Source organism: Plecotus auritus (assembly GCF_963455305.1).
Source record: "Plecotus auritus genome assembly, chromosome: 7".
NCBI lineage: Eukaryota > Metazoa > Chordata > Mammalia > Chiroptera > Vespertilionidae > Plecotus > Plecotus auritus.
The window spans coordinates 62,046,404-62,066,550 of NC_137774.1; the positions used below are offsets into that span (position 1 = coordinate 62,046,404).

The window sequence follows — 20,147 nt, forward strand, 5'->3', positions numbered from 1 at the left end:
CACTGAGCCAAACCAGCTAGGGCCCAGCTGACCTTCTTGAACTGTGTACCTGCCCACTGCTGCAGCCCACAGGGTCTGCCTGGGAGAACTGTCAGGGCTGAAGATGTGGACCTGGAGGGGCAGCCACCAAGCACTTTGTCAGAAAAGTTTGAGGTTCTTTCAGAGCCCCTCTGTCACAGAGACTGTGTTTCCTATGACACCACTGTGTCTGAAGGAAGGAGTAATGGTATTAATCTACAAGGACAAATCAAGTGAGAGGACACAGCAGCAAATGAGAGATTACAATAAGAATTGGAAGCAGGACATGGCCCAGCAGTGGCCGAATGCCTGAAATAGGAAATGCCGCCTGCCCCGCAAGAATCTTAAAATGGCTCAGTACTTGGAGTGTCAGTTGCTGGGATGAGGTTCAAGGAGGGAAGAGGTACAAGGCTGAGCAGCTGGACTCCTAGGCATTCCTTGCCATGCACACAACAAGGAAATTGTGCTTCATTCTAGACACTGATTCTACAAATGGACTAAGATGTGCTCCCGACAGGGAGGCCCCAAACAGAGCCGTGGGAAGGGAAGGTGTATTGGTATGAACCAAGGGGAATAAGGTTAAAATTACCATCTCATAAAGCGTGGGGCAAAAGTAGGCTTACAGTGTGAGTAACAAAACAGTTTATTCTTGTATTATTATTTATTATTATATTATTTTCCACATGAGCAACTGTAAACCAACTTTTGCCCACCCCGTATAATAAGGATGTACTCATGGGTCCCATTCCAGAGTCTTCTCGTTCTTTTTCATGTTTGAATGAGGCCAGTTCCAAGACTGCTAGCTGCTTAGAGTAGTTTGGGGACAGGGTGGAAGGCAAAGATTTGGGCAGTTGGCAGTTTTTTTGGGGGTTTATTGTCTCAAAATAATTTTTACGAGGTTGATAAGTCTTTAGCCCCAGGGGGGGATCATCTCTCTAAGTGAGATTAGAAGCCACAGAGGGCTTTAAACAGAAGGACCCCTTTAAGGGTTGAGACAACTTTAGGAAGACCTGTTGGGACTGTATCAATCAGTGTCTACTCAGGAAAACAGAACCACTCAAGGTATTTCAAACAGAAATAATTTAATACAGGAGATTGGTTCCAAAAGTGATGGAAGGGTGGGAGGAGCCAAAAGGGAAGGATGCAGTTGCTTAGCAAGTAGTACTTAGGCTTCAGACACCAAAGGGGAGATGATGATACCAGAGCCCATGACTGTTATATCACTGTGATTGCTGGAGCATCTGTTACTGTTACTGCAGCCTCAGGAACCACAGCCACAACCACCTTGCAGGAAGCCCAAGGTCACACTCCGACTAACACTGTAGGATCCTGTCTGAGAGGTGCAGGGTCTGTTACTCCTGTGCGTTTTGTGCTACTGAGGCTACAGAAATGCCCACTTCTACCTCCATGCTACATGAACAAGCAATTTGAAACCTACACTTAGCCAACACTGCAGTTGCTGCTAGTGCCATGTGAGCTAATTCTAGGAGAACATGGTCTCTCCCGTCCATTGTTTGCCACTGTCCTGCCAGGGCCTCCCATAGGGCAAACCTAATTGAAAAGCAGCTGGCAAAACCAAAACAGCTAGCCAGGGATGCTGGGGAATGTCATTTTCAGGTTCCTAGCACCTTGCAATCCAAAGGGGAGCATGGAAGAGAGGGAACAGAAATGAGAGGGGAAAAAAGACTGGGAGTGGCTATTGGAGGAATTAGGTGAGAAAGGAGGGCAGCTTGGACTAGGATGACAGCAATGAGGTGGTGAGAGGCAGTCAAATTCTGTATATTTTTTGAGGTAAGAATCAACAGGATTTGCTCACAGATAAGACATGGAGTATGAGAGAGAGAGAGAGGGGGGGGGGGAGGGAGAGAGAGAGAGGCTAACTGTGTGTGTGTGTGTGTGAGAGAGAGAGAGAGAGAGAGAGAGAGAGAGAGAGAGAGAGAGAGAGAGGCTAACTCTGGATTGTTCTTGGTCTTAATGAAAGATTAAGTTCCTATGTACTTAGATGACTAAGACCATGATAAAAGCAGGTCTTAAGGAAGTAGGAAGTTCAGTTGTGGACATGTTTAGTTTGAGATGCCTATGAGACATCAGGTGGAGATGCTGAGTAGACAGTTCAGGGAAAGAGAGATACAAATTTGAGATGTAGTCGTATGTAAGTGGTATATAAAGCCATGGGACTTATGATGTCACTGTGGTAGATAAATAAGAGATGATGCCCAAGGACTAATCCCCATGATACTCCAAGATAAAGGCCATGGAGGCAAAAAGAAACCATGAAAGGTGGTTTAGAAGAAGCAGAGGGGTGAGAACAGGAGAAGAACGTGGCATCTTGAAACCCCAGTGAACAAAACCTTTTAAGAAGAATGTCAATTGCGTCAAATGCTGCTTAGAGGTCAAGTTCAACGAGGACCATGAATTGACTTGAGATTAGCACTGTGGACGTCATTGGTAACCTTGAGAAGAACGGTTTTAGAGGAGAAGGAGCACAAGTGTGATTGGAATAGGCTCCAAGATGAGTGGAGAGAAGAATTTGGAGTCCCTGGTGAATAGAGATCCAATGCCTACCCCCATGCTGCTGAACTATATGTTTATCTCTATGTATTTATCCAGTAAGCAAATGCTGGACAGCCACGCTCTTGAGGAGTTGAACTTTGTGTGTTGATGGGAAGGGCCCAGTGGAGAGGGTTAAAGCTGGATTCAGGAGAAAAAGGGAAGGACTGCTGGAGTCACGTCCTTAAGAAGACAAGAATGGACTGGATCTAGTGCACAAATGGAAGGGTTGGCCTTATCTAAAATCAAGTCATTACCAGGAGAGAAAATCAAGCATGTGAACATAGCTATAGGTAGGTGGGAGAGGTGGTGGTAAAAGTTCTCTTCCATTTGCTTCTATTTACCAGTGAAGTAGGAAGCAAGGTTGTCAGCTGATGAGAATAGGAGAGATGTTAGAGGTCTGAGAAGAGGAGAGAAGGAACTACATCGGAGAATGGGACCACGAAGGGGCTAGGGAACTAACTGTAGGATGATTGCAAGGAAGTGTTAAGAGTCCACTTGAGATTAGAAATGATGAGTTTTGAGTGATTCTGGTCATCATGCTCGTGCATTTGCTGTGTTCAACAGCGTGGGTGTACGCACTGGGCACTGGCTGGGCAGAAAATTGATTTTAAGCAAGAAATATAGCACAGTGAGAGAGTGCTAAGGGAGTTGATGATATAAACAACAACAGAAAAACGAATATCATATTTCTCCATGGAGTTTAGACCAAGTAAAGAGAGGACAGGAAGGCAGTGCTCAATAAACAGAGATTCACCCCTTTAAGACAAGTTGCACTAGATCCTCATGACTAAAATTGTTGTCCTCTTGGTAAATGGGGTATTTGAGGGTCTTCCCTATATATTTACCCAACAAGCAATGTTGGACACTTGTCATGAGCTATGTTACTTCCCTAGAATCATTTAAAATATCAGGGAGATAAGCTGAAAACAAAGCCGGAGCAGTCTTAAGTGATTACAGAGAACAGAGATTGATTTTATTTTATTGCCAATAAAATTTTCAAGTAGGTTGAAAGATGCAAATCTGGTTGAAAAGTACTTATCTGTATCAATTAAAATAGCTTAAATCCAAAAGATAATTTATCGATGGATATCATTTAAAAGTTTGCAGCATAACAATGGCTAGTGTTTATTGAGGGCGAATTGCTAGCCAGGCTCTGATGAAGAGCACTGCATTTGTTATCTTGTTTAATCCCAGTAGCAGAGCCAGGACTGGAGGCATCTGCTTCCAGAAAATGCACTTCTAACCACTGTACTCTTGAGGAGAGCTTCAGGCAAAGCTGAATCCAGGGATTTGAACATTATTCCCAAGACTCAGTCTTTCATTCTCACTTTAATTACTCTGTGTTGAATTAGTTCCCATGCATGTCAGGTCCCCTCCATTCATGACAGCTCAGGCTTAAACGATCCTTATATTTAGCATTTCCAGAGAAAGTCGTTTTCCTCTTCTGAAAGTACTAGATCTACATCAGTCTGTTTATAATGTTAGAAAATAGATTCACAATATTGTTAAGTAAAAAACCCTCACGCTTTACAAAACAGTAGATATGGGCTGACCCATAAATAAATACATTTACAATTGAGAAGATATAAATAAAACACTAACAATAGTTATTTCTGAGTGTTATGATTTGGGGGACTATATTTTATTTTTGCTTCTCAGTATTTTCATTTGTTTTTACATTAAGAATATATTATCTGTATGATAAAACTATTGAAGGTAAACAAAAACTCAATAGCAGCAAACAAATGTATATCTCCATATTGTTCTCTGAAGCTAGGTCCTTTCCCACTCATCCCATCCTGTGTTGCTAAGTCCTGTGTCTCAGGAAATTGATAAATTGGGGGTGGCAGCACCACTAGTGACAGTCTTATCTGCTTCCATTTGGTTAAAGACAAGAAGAGGAGGAGGAGTACCCCAGGCCAGCTCTGCCACATTAGTATTTATTTATTTATTTATTTATTTATTTATCCTCTCCGGAGGATATTTTCCATTGATTTTAAGAGAGAGTGGATGGGAGAGGGAGAGACACACCAATGTGAGAGAGACACATCGGTTGGTTGCCTCCCACATGCCCCGGACCAGGGCTGTGAGCATGCATCCGAGGTACATGCCCTTGACCGGAATTGAGTCTGTAAACTGATGCTCTATCCACTGAGCCAAGCTGGCTAGGGCTCTGCCATATTACTGAACATGGGAACAGGCTCAGTATCTTCCCTGACACTATAAGCACTTTGGGTCCATTTTGAAATGGAATGTTAGTTCTTCCTGGGAAGCCCTCACGAGGTAGCATTTAGTGGTGCATCACGAAGGAGAGAAGACAAGTAAACCAAGGGGGTCCCAACTGAACATGCAGCCAAACTCCAAGTACCAGGCTGATTTGGAAGTAGCTGTTTAGTCCCTGCCTCTAAGGAGTTTCCGTCTCATTAGGAAAGCAGGGCAGTAAGATAGCGTGGATTAAATGATGCAGGGGTGAGGTGGGCTCCACAGTGCTCACCCCAGGGGAGACCATGGTGAGAGCTGGTCGTCAGCCTCCCCATTCATGCTCCAGCAAGGGCGCCCCATTCTCCAGCCTGCAGCGCATATGAGAACATGGAAAATCCACCCTGCTTCAGACTGCTTCCTAATTTCTCAAGTACAGATCAGAATAATCCCCATCCTACTGTCATGGGGAGAGGATTAAACTGGGTAATGCATCAAAATGCTTAGCCTAGTACCTGCAGCTGAGAAAATACACAATAAATGGTGCCTATCATTATTATGAGTATGCTCACGAACAGCAGAAGTAAGCCAACATGGAGATGACAAAACGTTTGGAATCTTACAAAGTACTTAAAATGGCTCCTAATCTTATAGATCTGGTTCCTTCTGCAGGCAGTATCTGGTTTCTTGAACCTTTGCCCTGTGATTTTATCCAGGGTATGGAGTGTACTAGTATGTAAAATTGTCTCGCCCTCACTCCCAACCTCCTTCCTAAATGTAGAATATGCATTCGCATCCTCCTGGCTCGGATGGGAACTTGGCACCTCTCACAACCTGCAGACCACATGGCTCCAATTCACAGTCCTTTGCTTCATAAGAACTACCATCTTTGGAACATTTTCTCACATTTCACAGAACTCAGCTCGAGAGGAAAATGTGAAACTTATATTGAACTAAAACTGAAAAATAAGGCTTGATTGGTCCAAAGACTTTAGGAAAAGAAAATGTCCTTGTTTTATAATTTTCAAATTCAAGGTCTGAAATGCAGGGTATCAGAGTGAGAAGGGAGACTCGTGGTAATGCTGATGCAAAAGAGACAAAGGCGTCTCAGCGAGGGAGGAGCAGTGCATTCTGTGCTTGCCATTCTGTGACACACCAGCTCCCCAGCTCCTCAATCCTGCGAGCTCTCCCAGCGTTCTTTATCGGTATGAGCTATTCTGAATTCTTCTTTTTGCTTACATTAGCCTGAGTCTGTTTTTGCTGCTTGCAACTCAGTAACCCTTACTGATTCCTAAGTAAAGGGGGGTGGGGAGGCAGGTGTGAGTGAGAAGGAAATGAATAAGGAACAAAGAGCAGCAGAGAAAATGGATAAAGCAGCTAGATCCTATGACTACTTCAAATTTTGAAGGGTTCCAGTCCTAGTCCAAATGTATCCTTTAAAACAAGTCTCCATCCCACCTCCACCGTCTCCCACGAAAATGGTCCCTGTTCCTTGTTATTGATGTGGCTACTGTTTTGGTATTGGTCAGGACTCGTTAATTGCAAGTAACAGGAAGATAACTAATCAGTTGAAGCAAAAAAGCCCAGGGACCATGCTTCTGGCGTGGCTAAACTTAGAGTTGACAGGGTGCTGTCTGAGCCGCCACCTTTCAGTCCTGCTTTCCTCTGTGTTTGTTTCAGTCCCGTTTCCCCTCCTGATGGCAGAGGTGGCCACTGGAAGCTCCAGGCTTACTTTGTACTAGCTCATCATCTCAGACGAAAAAGCGTTTCTCTTTTCCAACAAAAGTCCTGTGGTTGATGCTCACTGGATATCTGAGTTGCTTTCAATAAAGTATGATTAGAAAATTATAGTTGTTCGGGCTTGGTCATATGCCTGCCCTTGAATAGGATCAACCCACACAAACCACACAGGAAAAGAATGAGAGAAAACCTTTTCTCCAAGGACATTAGGATTACTAGTTGCTCTCCATAACTTTTCTTCAGTTCTTTCTGGATGACCAAACACCCAAATGTTATCCAGGAATCGAGCCACGCAGAGTGAAGACTACAGTCCAAAGGATCTCCCAAGACAACCTCGGGACAGTGTTCTCACCAACTGAATATAAGTGGCAGTAATGGACGCAACGTCCAGGAAATGTCCTCAGAGGGATGTGCCATGTCCTTCTCTGTCCTTGCTTCTTGCCTTTGTCCGGAATGTGGTCATGATGGCTGGAGGTGAATAAGGCATCCTGGACCATCCGGCCATGTCGGAATGGAGGAGACACATCTTGGAGCTTGGGTCCCTAACACTGTGGAGCCACCAGCCCTGACTCACCTTCACCTTCTTCCAGGTGATAGAAAAAGGAACAAGAGCGTCTTTGACAAACCATAACCCAATATAATCCTCCTCAATCCCTCCAAAGGAAACTCATGGTGCTGCTATGAAAAGGGGTGAGAAGTACTAGGCAGGCATGTCCCATCTTACTCCCTGAAACACTCTATCTAAGCCATGGTCATTACTTGGGTGGAACTTTGAAGAGGCAATGCTGCTGGCTCTGGTGTATTAGAATACCGAGAACTTCAGAGTGTACACATTCAAAGGAAAAATAAGTTTAAAACGGAGCCAAGCACAGAGTTGTGAGAAGGAACTACACCCATGTTTTCCCCACTAAGATCAAAATGCTGGTCAGAGTGGGTTAATCTACATTTAACCTTGTAACTTTAAGAATGGAGGGCAGAAATAGCAGGTTCACTTGTGAAAGTACCTATTAGAACCCCTTTCAACATATTTGTGTTGACATTTTTATTAACAACTTTAGTAATTAAATTGTAATCAAACACAGATATGACATGATGCCAATAGAATGGTTGTCTTGAATAACAGAACCATAGAACTACACATCAGAACCCAAAGAGGTTTTTGAAGTTAATCTTGACTCCCCATTTTACAGGTGAGAAAACTGAGGCTCGGAGAGGTCAACCAACTTGCTCCAGGTACACCTGGAATCAAGGGTGAAGCTGTCTGGATTCAATCTTCCTACTTTCTCTTTTTGAATAAATGGAAGTTATATCATGATTCAAGATTCAAGTAGAAATTTAAAAAAAAAATGAAAGCAGTGAGCTGATGAGACCAGATACAATGCAATCAGGTCAAATGTGTAAGGACCTACATGTTCGGTCCAGAAAAGCCCACTGTCCAAGCACAGTGTGCAGCTGATGTGCCTTAATCAGCAGCACTTGTAAGAAACACTTAGAGATATGAGTTAGCTGCAAGCTTGAAGTGTCAGCAGCGTGATGGGGCTACAAGAAAGAGATAAAGCAGCCATAGGTGGCATCGCTAGAAACAGTTTACAGAAGACAGGTCTGAGTCCTGTGAACCTTTCAATCTATACCTGTGATTCCTCCTTCAGTCCCAGGTGTCAAGAGTTTAGAAATGATCTAGACCAGTGGTCGGCAAACCGCGGCTCGCAAGCCACATGCGGCTCTTTGGCCCCTTGAGTATACCTCAATCAGATTGAGGATGTTTTTAGCAAAGGCCATCTTAGGAGTACCCTAATTAAGTTAATAACAATGTACCTACCTATATAGTTTAAGTTTAAAAAATTTGGCTCTCAAAAAAAATTTCAATCATTGTACTGTTGATATTTGGCTCTCTTGACTAATGAGTTTGCTGACCACTGATCTAGACAAATTAGTTCAGCTCTAGGATGGCATTACATGAGGAATGGTCAAAGGAAGTTAGAAAACTGCAAAGCACTGTAACATAGAACTTGAATCTTGGAGTCAGACTGCCTGGGCTTAATCCCAGCTCTGTCAATTACTGAGGATATGTTCATTAAGCCTTGATCTCACTGTCTGTAAATGAGAAATGATAACAGTACCCTAAACCTTTGGAGATAAAGGAGGTAATGCATGTCATGTGATTTGCACATTACTGGCACAAAGCAAGCACTCCATAAATGTTAGCTACTATCGGGATTAAGGAAGCAAAGTGATGTGGGGATAATGGTAACAACCTAATAGGCTGTGGTGAATATTAAATGAGTTAACACATGCAAACTTGGTAGCAATTATTATCTGCAATAGAGGGACTGATCTAAGGTTTCCATTGATGGGCCTGGTTTAGGGGCAAAATATACCCTGACAGGCTACGGTTCACAGAGCCTGATCAGAAGGATGCTCAGGGGTGTGTGTGTGTGTGTGTGTGTGTGTGTGTGTAGGGGGAGGGGGAAGGAGTGAGGGTGGTCACTCAGACATTCTATGGGGGTACTCACTTGACCACCTGGGAAGGGTGGCTTGGCATTGTCATGGACTGACAGCTGCTTTCTGGGCCATGGTCCTTTAGGCCTGTTCTGATGACCTCTGAGTAGGGTTGGTCACTCAAGTTTGCTCCGGTCATGGCCACTGAGGCTTGCCTGGGGGCAGACACAGGGATCATTCCAAGTGGGGATGCTCCTAAGTCCCTCCCCTCTCTTTCCTTCACCCTCTTTCCTTCTCCCTGGGCCACTGAGGGAGCAAGTCCCTAGTGCCCTGGACCTGAGAGACCCTATGGGAGCCAGGACAGCTCCCAGAACAGTCCGCCGCTAGGGGGCGGCCGCTAAGAGGGAACCCGCCCGCGCGGAGTCCGCTCCTTTGGGGTTTGCGCACCCCCACGCCCAGAGAGAGGTGGAGTGACAGTGGGGTGGGGGCACAAGCTTCATGGGTGTGAGACAGCCAGTCGCCTGGTGAGTCAGCGCGTGGGGGTAGGGGGCGAAGGAGCTCCCTGAATAGTCACGGATTCACACTCCTGCTCCGCTCCTCCACGCATCCCGTCTAGAGCCTGTGTCCCCCCGTCTCGCGCGTGTCCCCATCCTGCGTGTGTTCCCGCGAACGGCACGATGTCTGAGCCCAAGCTCTGAGTCTGTTTGATGCGGTGGGGTAGGGAGGGAAGGCAGTGTCCCTGTGGGTGTGTCTATGCCAGGTTGGGCGATTTCTTCCCACTCCACGTGAGTGTGGGGGTGTGTCCCGGTGTGTCCCTGCATGTGCGCGCGTGTCCCCGCCGTGGGACCGCTCAGCAGTGCAGAACGCTCGCGTCCGCCCGGCCGTGTCTGGGTCCGGATGCTGGCGCCATCTCGACCCAGGCTCCCACCCCGGCGTCGGGAGGCCAGCGCTTGGGGTGTCCAGCCTTCTGACGGAGCAAATGCCTCCACACCCTCCCTCCACACCCCGCGCTGGCCAGGGCGCCCCAGGGCGCGGCCTTCGTGGGCAGGGCCGGGTGTGTGTCCTGGGCGGGACAGAGGATGGGGGCGGGCCAGGTCCCCGGGCGGGGCGCGGGCTCTGGGGACCGCGCGGCTGACGTCAGGCGACTCCTTAAATAGAGCCGGCAGCGCCTCGCTCGCCTTTCCGGAGGAGCCGGAGCGCGGCCGCTCGAGCGCCACCGAGCGGCCGCCGCCACCGCACAGCCGCGCCGCCGCGGGTCGGGAATGGGGCTGCGGGCGCCGGGCGCGCTCCCAACCCTTCGCGTCGAAGGGCCGAGAAGCGCCGGGAGTCGCCCCGCCGCCAGGAGCCCCGCCGCCTAGGACGGCGCGATGTGGGAGGCGCTGCTGCCGGTGCCCCCAGGAACGACCGCCCCCCGCCCCCCGGGCACGGTGCGCGCCCCGCCGGCAGCGCCTGGAAAAGACGGCAGCCCCACGGCTGACCCGCGTGGCCCAGGCGGCGCCGCCCGAGCCCTCTAGGCGGCCGCAGGGCCCCAGGAGCTCGCCGCCAGCGCCCCCTCGGAGACCATGCCCCCCGGCGCGGGCCCAGGGAGCCATGGCCTTTAGGGTCCCGGGCCGCGCGGGGCCACCTCAGCCGCGGAGGGCGCGCAGGCTGCTCTTCGCCTTCACGCTGTCGCTCTCCTGCACTTACCTGTGCTACAGCCTCCTGTGCTGCTGCGACGACCTGGGCCGGAGTCGCCTCCTCCGCGCGCCCCGCGGCCCCCGCGCGGACGTCCCGCAAGTTCTCCCGGAGCCCCGCCCCTGCGACCCCCCGGGGCCGCCGCCCCGCGCGCCCGCCGCGCCCCCGCCGCGCCTAGCGGCTTCCAACCTCTCGGGCTCACCGAAGCCGGGCACCAAGCGGCTGCCCCAGGCCCTGATTGTGGGCGTGAAGAAGGGGGGCACGCGCGCCGTGCTGGAGTTTATCCGTGTGCACCCGGACGTGCGGGCCTTAGGCACCGAGCCCCACTTCTTCGACAGGAACTACGGGCGCGGGCTGGACTGGTACAGGTAAGGGGGCAGCCCCGCACCGCGCCTGCTTCCCACCGGCTTCATGCTCAGAGTCACCCCTGCCTTTTCTCTTCCCCTTCACCCGGCTGGTCGGGTGGGTTCAGGCTGACACGTGGGGGATGACCCAGAACTTCCGTTTCTTCTCTGGACACGCGGTTTCTGGAATGGCAAAGGGCCCTTGTCCCTGGAGGGAAGGGAGGGCTCTAGCCAAATTCAGGACGGGCAGCGAGCTGACTCCGTGTCCAGCCTTTGGGATGGAGCACGGTGCCCAGGGAAGGGGCAGGGAGGACGCCTCTCACAGTCCTCCCCCGGCCTCCTCCGCGGGCCTTTCCTGGCCTCTGAAGGGCCCTGAGAAGGATGGAAAGTAGAACAGGAGGACCTTTGTGACAAGGCTCTGTGCTTGGGGAGGTCCCCACAGTTCCAACCGGATGAGCGAGGTCATCCCAGAGGTGCCGGATGAGGAAGTTCCTTCTGCAGGCTCACTTCCAGCCCCAGGTTTTGCTGCTTTAGCTGGGCTCAGACCCCGTCCCTCGGACCCGAGTTCCTGGTCTTCGACAGGGAAAGGATACCTGGATGGGAGGCTTCGCTCTCCCTTAGCTTGAGCAAATTCCTAAAACACTTTGAGCCTCGGGTTTCTCGTCGCTTCTACAGCCGCCAAGATGGGGCGTTTGGGATGCTGGTGAGCTCTCAGATGAATATCGGCGGGTTGTAGGGGCAGCCAGTCCACTCCTCCGCTGCACTGCTGAGGGTGAGAGTCACCCAGGTTGGTGGGTCTGGGGATAGCCTGAAGCTTCTGGAAGGTGGCAGCTGCCACTGTTCAATGTCCATTTACCTCCCAAGCCCTGTTTGGTGCTGAGGTGTAGGCCTGGCCCATGTGTTGGCTGAGCGGGGTATCCTGGGGATGGTATAACGTATAGGTTCTCCATGACACATGGCTCACAGACTTCTCGACATCCCCCTGACCCCGTGAAGACTCTAGAAAGGTCTGCCTAGGATTGGAACTGGGGAGGGTAACATGGTAACTGCACAGTAGCTGAGGCTAATTTTTAAAATTTGTATAAAAGTAAACCCATTAGGAAGTAGCAAGTCCTGGGCAAAGGACAACTTTATTAGAAGGACCCACTGAGCTCTTAATAGGGGGCCCTGGATTTGCAAGAAGCAGGGCAACAGGCTGACTTCCATCTTTGCCAGTTAGCCTTCAATGGGCATGGTTGTGGGAGCAAGGGTGGCACATATGCCATCCTCAGGAGACAGGCAGGCATGCAGTCTGTGTCCGGGAAAGCCAAGCTGGGATAGCTGGCTGGGGGTGGCCCAGCACCATTATGTTGGCTCAGTGGAATAGAGTGATCCAGAAAGGCAGGTTTGGTGCTTTCCATGCTGTGACCCTCAGGTACCCATCTGGGCATCTGAGCTGAGCAAGGGCAGAGCCGGAGCCTGACCCCAGGCGGGGGATGCCACTGCATGCACCTGCAGAGCCCTGTGTGGGTCAGTCATGGCCACACTCTACTGCACAGCAGAGTTTCCTGGGGGAAAGGCTGGAGATCATTATGAAGCCCTTTGCCAATGTGAAGTGCTTTCTGTGTGCAAAAATCACAAAATGCTGGGCACCTGGCCATTAGATATTGTGTCCTCCAATAAACACCCGTGCCCTGCACAGGCTCTGGGCCCTCTTCCCGCTCCACCCCGGCGCCGCACCTCAGGCTTCCTTCCCAGGGCCGTGTCATTCAGGGATGGCTGGTTTTTATTTTTAACCTTGGCATGTGTGATTCGAAGCCAGCTTAGCTGTGAACCTTCGAGATGGAGCCGTGCCTTTTTTTTTTTTTTTTTTTTTTTATGTAGCACATTTGGATTCTGCTAAAATTCTCAGCTGAGTCTGGTAGGTTTTATTTAACATCAAGCACACTGACAGCTCCACGTCTCAGGGTCTGACTTACCCTCCCTTCTCCCTTCATATTTTTAAAAGAATAATTAGCCTGGGGGTCTGCTTGTGAATTGCCATCTATGCTAAGGTAATACCATTTGGATCTGTTTCCATAATTTCCAGAACATTTCTATCTGTGTGTTTTACCCTTCATCACTCAAGTAGTAAGCATTCATTGCAGAAATGAAGGGGATTTCTGAGGTCCTTTAAAGCCCACGGTCCCACTTGATTCCTGAATTCCACAAGTTGAACGGCAGGTGACGTGATGCTGCTGCCTGCCTGCTACCCCAACTGTGTCACAGATGTGAGAACTGGAACCCCAAGGAGGAGCATGTGGAACAGGGTCACAGGCAAACTGATGAAAGTTAGCACCAGAAGTCCCTGGCACATGTGTGTGCCAGCGTGTGTGCATTCCAGCAGGTGCTCTAACCACGGCTCCCCATGGCTTGCCACCAGGAAGCCAGGATGCACTGGTAGACTTGCCCAGTGTGCCTTTGTGCCCTCGGTGGTGGACTATTTTCCAAAAGTGGAGTTGCAGAGTTCCTGGCAGTGGGTCTCATGTGACTTGTCCCTGCTAAGCCCCTGAGGATAAGTTCCTGGGGCCAAGGCCCAGATTGGATGGACAATGGGAAAACTAATAGCTTCACCCTCAACCCAAAGGAGAGACTTTTTGCTGTGGGCAGACAGATAAACCAGGAGGTGACAAGCAGTGCCTGAAGGCGGGTGACACAGCTAGAGGGACACCCTCGGCAGAGACCAGGAGACAGAATGTGCACCTTCCTTGCTCCCAGCCCGAGCTCTCTTTCTTGGGAACCAGCCCAGGTCAGGCCACCCAAGCAGAGCCCCGCCCTCTGCAGTGGTACCTCCTTTAGGTATTTCCTGAGACCCCCTCACAGAAGCTCTCCCCTCACCTATCCTTCTTGCCTGGTTCCCTTCTTTCAATTTCCTTCCCAGGGAGGCAGCTGGGCCTGCAGGTGGGGTCGGCTACCTGCCTGCCTGCTGGGCAAAGTGAAAACACCCTGAGGAGGGACCCGGACAGCACCTGCCAGAGACTGGGTGTGGTCACCTGGATGCTGTGATTGGAGGCAAAGTGCTCTTTCTGAATCTCCGGGTGCTGGGCGTAGGAGGGCACCTGCCTAACTCTCACAGGGGGAGTTTTGAAGAGTGGATGAAACACTGATGTGAAAGTGCCTGGAACTCTGTGGTCCACAGAGAAAAGGCAGAATGTTACCGCTGTAGCGACTGTCACCCCCTTGCACCACCCACACTCCTATGACCACCTCCGTACTATTAGTATACAAGGATGATTTCTGCTGGGCTGCTGTCACCAGATGGGGCTGAGGAGTTAACTAATTGCTGGGAAACTTGTTCCATGAGATGAGCAAGGGTCCTGGCCTTAAATTTTCCTTTCAGTTCTGCTTCAATTTAATTTTCATTTTTGCTCCCTTCCTTCAATAAAAAGTCACTTCACGTTTCTCATTGTCAGTTTGCTCACCTTTAAAATGGAAATGCTGCCTGACCTGCTTCGCAGTCTTGTGAAAATCAGTAAGACAGCCCATGTGACAATGCTTCCCCGATCTAAGATTATGCTTAGCATGCTGCCATTCACCAAGGGCTGGGAGTGAGGCTGAATCGTCAGGCTCTTCATTTTTTATTTTTTAAATTGATTTCAGAGAGAGGAAGGGAGAGGGGGAGAGAGATAGAAACATCCATGCTGAGAGAAAATCATTGATTGGCTGCCTCCTGCACACCCCCTGCTGGGGATTGAGCCATGACCAGGAATCAAATCATGACCTTTGGTTCATGGGTTGATGCTCAACCACTGAGCCACACCAGCCAGGCTAGGGCCTTCAACTTTTATAAAGAGATACGAGCTGTGCCTCATCCAGTAGTTTTTGGCGTCTTGGGGAGGCTGAGTTTTGCTAGTTTTCGGCAATGGGTGGGGAGCGTTGTGCAGAGGAGGTGAGCCTTCTCTAACACACTGAAATGCCGGCAAGAGCAGGGTAATATGTGATCATTGACTGTGCTCCGGTTGCTGCATTTTGATAGATGAGCCTGTTCTGTAAATTTTAGACTCCAATCCACTGCGTATTTATTTGTTCATTGTGGATTGTGTTCTGGGACCATGTGAGACGAGGAAGACACACTATTTGCCCCAGAGGCAATGTTCACATAAGAAAGAGAATAAAAACACAGAATAAGGTGTATTGCTTTATCCAGCTCACTGCAGTCAAGAAATTAATCTTTAAGGACATACTTTAGGAAGGAATAAAACCAAAGGCAGAGGCCAGGGAAATAGTTAAAATACAGAAGGCTTGAAGCATCTTTAACAAAATGATCAAGACACAACACACACTCATCCACACTGTTGAGTGTGCACAGATGCCTGGGTAGGCACACCCACATGACACACACTTATCCATGCTGTTGAGTGTGCACGGATGCCTGGGCAGGCATACCCACACCCACACGATACACACTTATCCACGCTGTTGAGTGTGCACAGATGCCTGGGCAGGCACACCCGCACACACCATTACATGTCTGTGCAGACTCATCTCCGTAAGGAGTGTCGCAGCCTCGGTCCGGAGGATGTCGCACACACTGATTAAATGAAACCGCCCATAAATCCCCACTCACCTGGCAGCTCCTTCGCGGGAGCACGCTGTCGATACAACAGTCCCTGCACGCGCCCAGCTCTGGTCAGGCCCTGGGCGAGCAGGACTGTCTTTTTGAAGAGGTGGCTTTGCTCTCTGGAGCGCAGAGGGACGGTGGAAGAGGTTGCAATGAAAATTTTTTAAAAAGCATGACTTTCCCCAAAGCCTCAGTTAAGGTTTTTAGGTTAAAATGCGAAAATATCACTTACCATGGATTCTAAAGAGCATACCCCTCACATTTAGCATCTGACATTAGGGTCTACCTGACGATGGGTGGGGTCTCAGCCTCAGTGAGATACCAGCTTCCCTGAGGGTGGGAACCGCTCCCAGAGGGTGTCTGCCCTGGAGACGGCTGGCGATGCCTGGCTGGGCCGGACCCATTCCTTGCTGGTCTCTGCAACCAGCAGGCCTCTTCTGGCCAAGGAGCTGGGCCGTTTTGGGTGCTGATTGTCACCCTGCCATCTCCCTGAAGGCGTCTGTCCTGAAATGAGGGAGCATGCGGGCTGACACCCACCAGCAGGTGAGACGCCGTGCGGACATGTTCTTCACGGCTGCTGGCTGCCAGCTGCCTGCAGGCCCACCGGGGCCTCCCAGGTGAGCGGTCACCAGCGTGCTTGCTGGTGCTCCCTGCACAGGCATGCGGGTGGCAGAATCACCCCTTCCCCAGGGAGAGCCCACACATCATTCCTGAGTGGCCGAGTGTGGGGTGGGGGGATTGGGGGGAGAAGGAAGCACAGGGCTCTCTCTTACGGGTCCCCTAAGGGGCCTCTGGATGGGAGACCTGGGGGGCAGGGGGGTAAGCACGGGCTGAGTCGGGCTGGAGGGTCTGAAAGGTCACCCAGCCAGCCTACCACTGGGACTCACGGTCCTCCAGGGCTCAGCTGGGCGGGTTCTCCATTGAGTTGTCAAACGCCCACCATGGCAGGCACAGCGCCAGGCAGGCCAGCTCCGACACTATGTTCTCACCGCGGGCGGGCGGCAGTGATGGGCTGAAGTGCTTTGTAGCCCTGGGCAGCTTGACGAGGTGGGAAAGCCACCAGCGAGTGGAAATAACAGCATTTCAGAGGTAATTGCTGCCCGTCACGCCCACAGCTGGGCAGCAGGGGTAGCTGAGATGCTCTTCCAGGGACAGGGCCAGGGGCAGTGGGTTCCTGGCTGTCCATCTGCAGTTCCTTCTCCAGCTTGAAGCCAGAGGCACTAACAGTGGCTCCACCGCACCGGCTCCAGGCGTAAGAGAACTGGGGTCTGTTCCGGGAGAGGCCGGCTCTGGGCGGGCATCGCTCCCCTGTCCCTGACGGCAGGTTTTCCAGGCTTCCTATGTCCTGGTGCTGCCTTCCTGATGCCTGCCCACCTGGCACATCCTCTGTTGTTATTCTCTTACTATCGTTGGGTAAGTTAACACATTCAAAAATTGTAGTTTTTCCATAAAGAACTGGATCATTTTCCCTTCAGTGTATATACTTTAGAATAGAGACTATGTTCTCATAATGCAAACTTCAAAAGTGACCGAGGAGAGCTAGTGAAACTGCCCTCGTTCCTGCCCGTGTCCGCCATGTGCTCCCTTTCCCGGGTACTCCGGGGGGTTCGTTTTTGTGTGCCCTCCAAGGCGTGCACTGTGCATTCGTAAGCACAACACACATCATGCAAATATAGTTAAAATGCATATTTTTTAAAACAACTTCATTTGAAAACCACCCTAAATGGAAAGCCAGCGTTACTTGCCATGATTAGAAAGTAATCATAAAAATAAATATATTGAAAACAAAACAGTGCTCTTGGATTTTGCTGCCTGAGGTGGCTGAGAGGCCCAGGCCTGCCTGTCTTTGTTTAAAAGAGGATATTTCAGAAAGACCAGTTAGAGCGGTTAAAGAAACACTAATAATGCCAGGCATTCCCCCTGTAATCAGAAGGCTTGGGAGTGAAGTGGAAAAGATGATGCATTTTCCCCCATGAGATTCGGCGATAGGTAGTAGGTCTTTGTTGAACTTAAAATTAGCGGGATGGGGTGCACGCCAGCCCCACAAATGCCTACTGGAGTCTGCAGAAAGCCCAGCTCAGTGAAGCCATCGCTGTTTCCAGCGTTCAGTTTCTTTGATGTGTTAATGATAGGAAGAGACAAGCCAAGCGAAAACTCCGAACAAACATGAGCATTAGGAAAAGTACTTTGGCCCTGGCAGTGTGGCTCAGTTGGTTGAGCGTGGACCCTGGCACTGAAGGGCTGCCGGTTCAGTTCCCAGCTAGGGCAAGTGCCCAGGTTGAGGGTTCGGGCCCCGTCGGTGCTTATGGAGGCAACCCATCCATGTTTCTCTTTGACATTGATGTTTCTCTCTCTCTTTCTTTCAAAAAAAAAAAAATCAAGAAACATTTTTAAAATGTATTTTGACTTGCAGTATATGCAAGATAGTCGGCCTTCAGAAGAGCAGGGTTCCCTGCATAACAGCGTGGCGGGTGTTGGAGGTTTCTTCACTGCTCTCTCTGGTGGAAAAGCGGCATGTCCCCATGACTCTATCTCCCTAGGTCCGTGGTTGGCAAACTGCGGCTCGCGAACCACATGCGGCTCTTTGGCCCCTTGAGTGTGACTCTTCCACAAAATACCACGGCCTAGGCGAGTCTATTTTGAAGAAGTGGCGTTAGAAGAAGTTTAAGTTTAAAAAATTTGGCTCTCAAAAGAAATTTCAATCGTTGTACTGTTGATATTTGGCTCTGTTGACTAATGAGTTTGCCGACCACTGCCCTAGGTGGTCCTGCACCCGCAGGCGTCAGGTTGCAAAAGTCAGCAGCAAGTTAAGGGAAAGGAGCTCATCCCTTTTTAAAAATTATGAAGCTCATCGAAAAGAATGGCCTCTCACCATTTGAGACAACATGGGTGGACCTAGAGGATATGATGCTGAGTGAAATAAGTCAGACAGAGAAAGACAAATACCATATGATTTCAAGTATATGTGGAATCTAATGAACAAAATAAACTGACGAACAAAATAGAAACAGAGGCATAGAAGCATGGACAGACTGATGGTTGCCAGAGGGAAGGGGGTGGGAGATGGGGGGAAAAGGGGCGAGATTAGGAACTAGACACTGGCAGTTACAGAATAGTCACAGGGGTGTGAAGTACAGCATAGGGAATATAGTTGGTAGTGTTGCAATAACTACGTATGTGCCATTTGAGTACTGGAAATATATAACTAACCACTCTGCTACATACCCGAAGCTAATATAAAATAACATTGAATGTCAACTGTAATGGAAAGATAAAATTGTTGAATCAGGATCTAAAGTTACAAAACATAACAAAAGTGTGAGGCTCACGTGGGACAGGGTGTCTTTAAAAGCCAGGCTGCCACGTTGCGCTCCGCTCCGCGCACCTGGCATGAGGCTTGGCGCGTCCCAGGGCAGGGTCACTTCGCTCTCTCCACACTGTCACCTCAGCGAAGGAAGAGGGAAGTAGTGCTGTGTCCCTGGACACAGAAAGGACCTCCACTTGAGAAAGTTGCCCGGACGTCCCGTATGTTCAACAGAAGTAACTCTGAGAGCATCTGAGCGCAGCCCCCCAAGCTTGCCTCTCGTCAGGCAGGTGGCCATCGGTGCTGAAGGGAAGGCCATGCGAGCTCAGGGTGCCCTGGCCTCGGCTCACTGACGGGTGCGGGAGCCCCCGGGACCCTCGGCTGGCTAGGAGCTGCCTGTGAAGGGGGAGCAGAGGCATGGATTAGATGCCCTCGGGGGAAGGACAAGGTGGCATTGCAGCAGCGATTCAAAGCTTGGGCTCTTGAATCAGATGAAAAGTGGGGATCTCAGTGGGATCTCAGTTCCACCTCCTGCCCGGTGTGTGTCCACCAACCCGTGGCTTTTCTGTGCCTCAGTCCCCGTGCACACGGGGATGTCACAGTACCTGCCACATGGGGCTGCTGTGGGGAGGACAGGCCTGAGCATGTTACCATGCTCAGAAATGTCTGGCATGTGGAAGGTATCCATGCGTGTTAGCTGTCATTGTTGGTCATTGATGTTTGCCATCAGACTTTTGCTGAACTAAGTGCTGAGGATCTAGAGATGAATAGGATGCAGACCCTCCACTGGGCTCTTTGTTGTTTGATGGGGTCATTACATGTTCATGGAAGTTTTTACAGAAGTCAGATGGTGGCAGGTATCATAATAGAGATACAAGCAGAGCTATAGCATGAAGAGGAGACAGAAGCCACCTGCAGGGTCTTGGGAACACATCCTGGAGGAGGTGGCGCGTCACTGGGTCTCCATGGGCATAGAGGAGGACTTTTTCAGGGGATGGGTGGTCTTGTAAGGACGTTTTTTTAAATATATTCATCTCATGATTTCACGTTTGCTTACAATCAAATCATAAAATAAAGTTGGTTCAGATTACTTGAGTTCTGCATGCATTTATTGACCACCACTGAGCCAAACCTTGGGAAAATGAAGATGAGAAAGAAGATCTCTTTAATGAGCTGAAGGGGCAGAGAAGTCCGATAGCAAGACTTGCTGAGAGAGAGAACACTCCTGGCATGTGGGGTCACAGAGGAGGGGCTCCTGCCTGGGGCAGGTCAGAGGGGCTGTGGGGGAGCTGAAGCC

General features: G+C 50.0%; 1 protein-coding gene across 1 annotated transcript in view; it reads left to right on the top strand.

Moving 5' to 3' along the window:
- Positions 1-10,206: 10,206 nt before the first annotated feature.
- HS3ST2 (heparan sulfate-glucosamine 3-sulfotransferase 2) overlaps positions 10,207-20,147 on the top strand; it is an 83,728-nt gene continuing 73,787 nt past the window's right edge. The window contains exon 1 of the mRNA XM_080679175.1: positions 10,207-10,991. Within this exon, the coding sequence (XP_080535301.1) occupies positions 10,540-10,991 (452 nt within the window). The 5' untranslated portion in view covers positions 10,207-10,539. The remainder of the gene's footprint in view (positions 10,992-20,147) is intronic.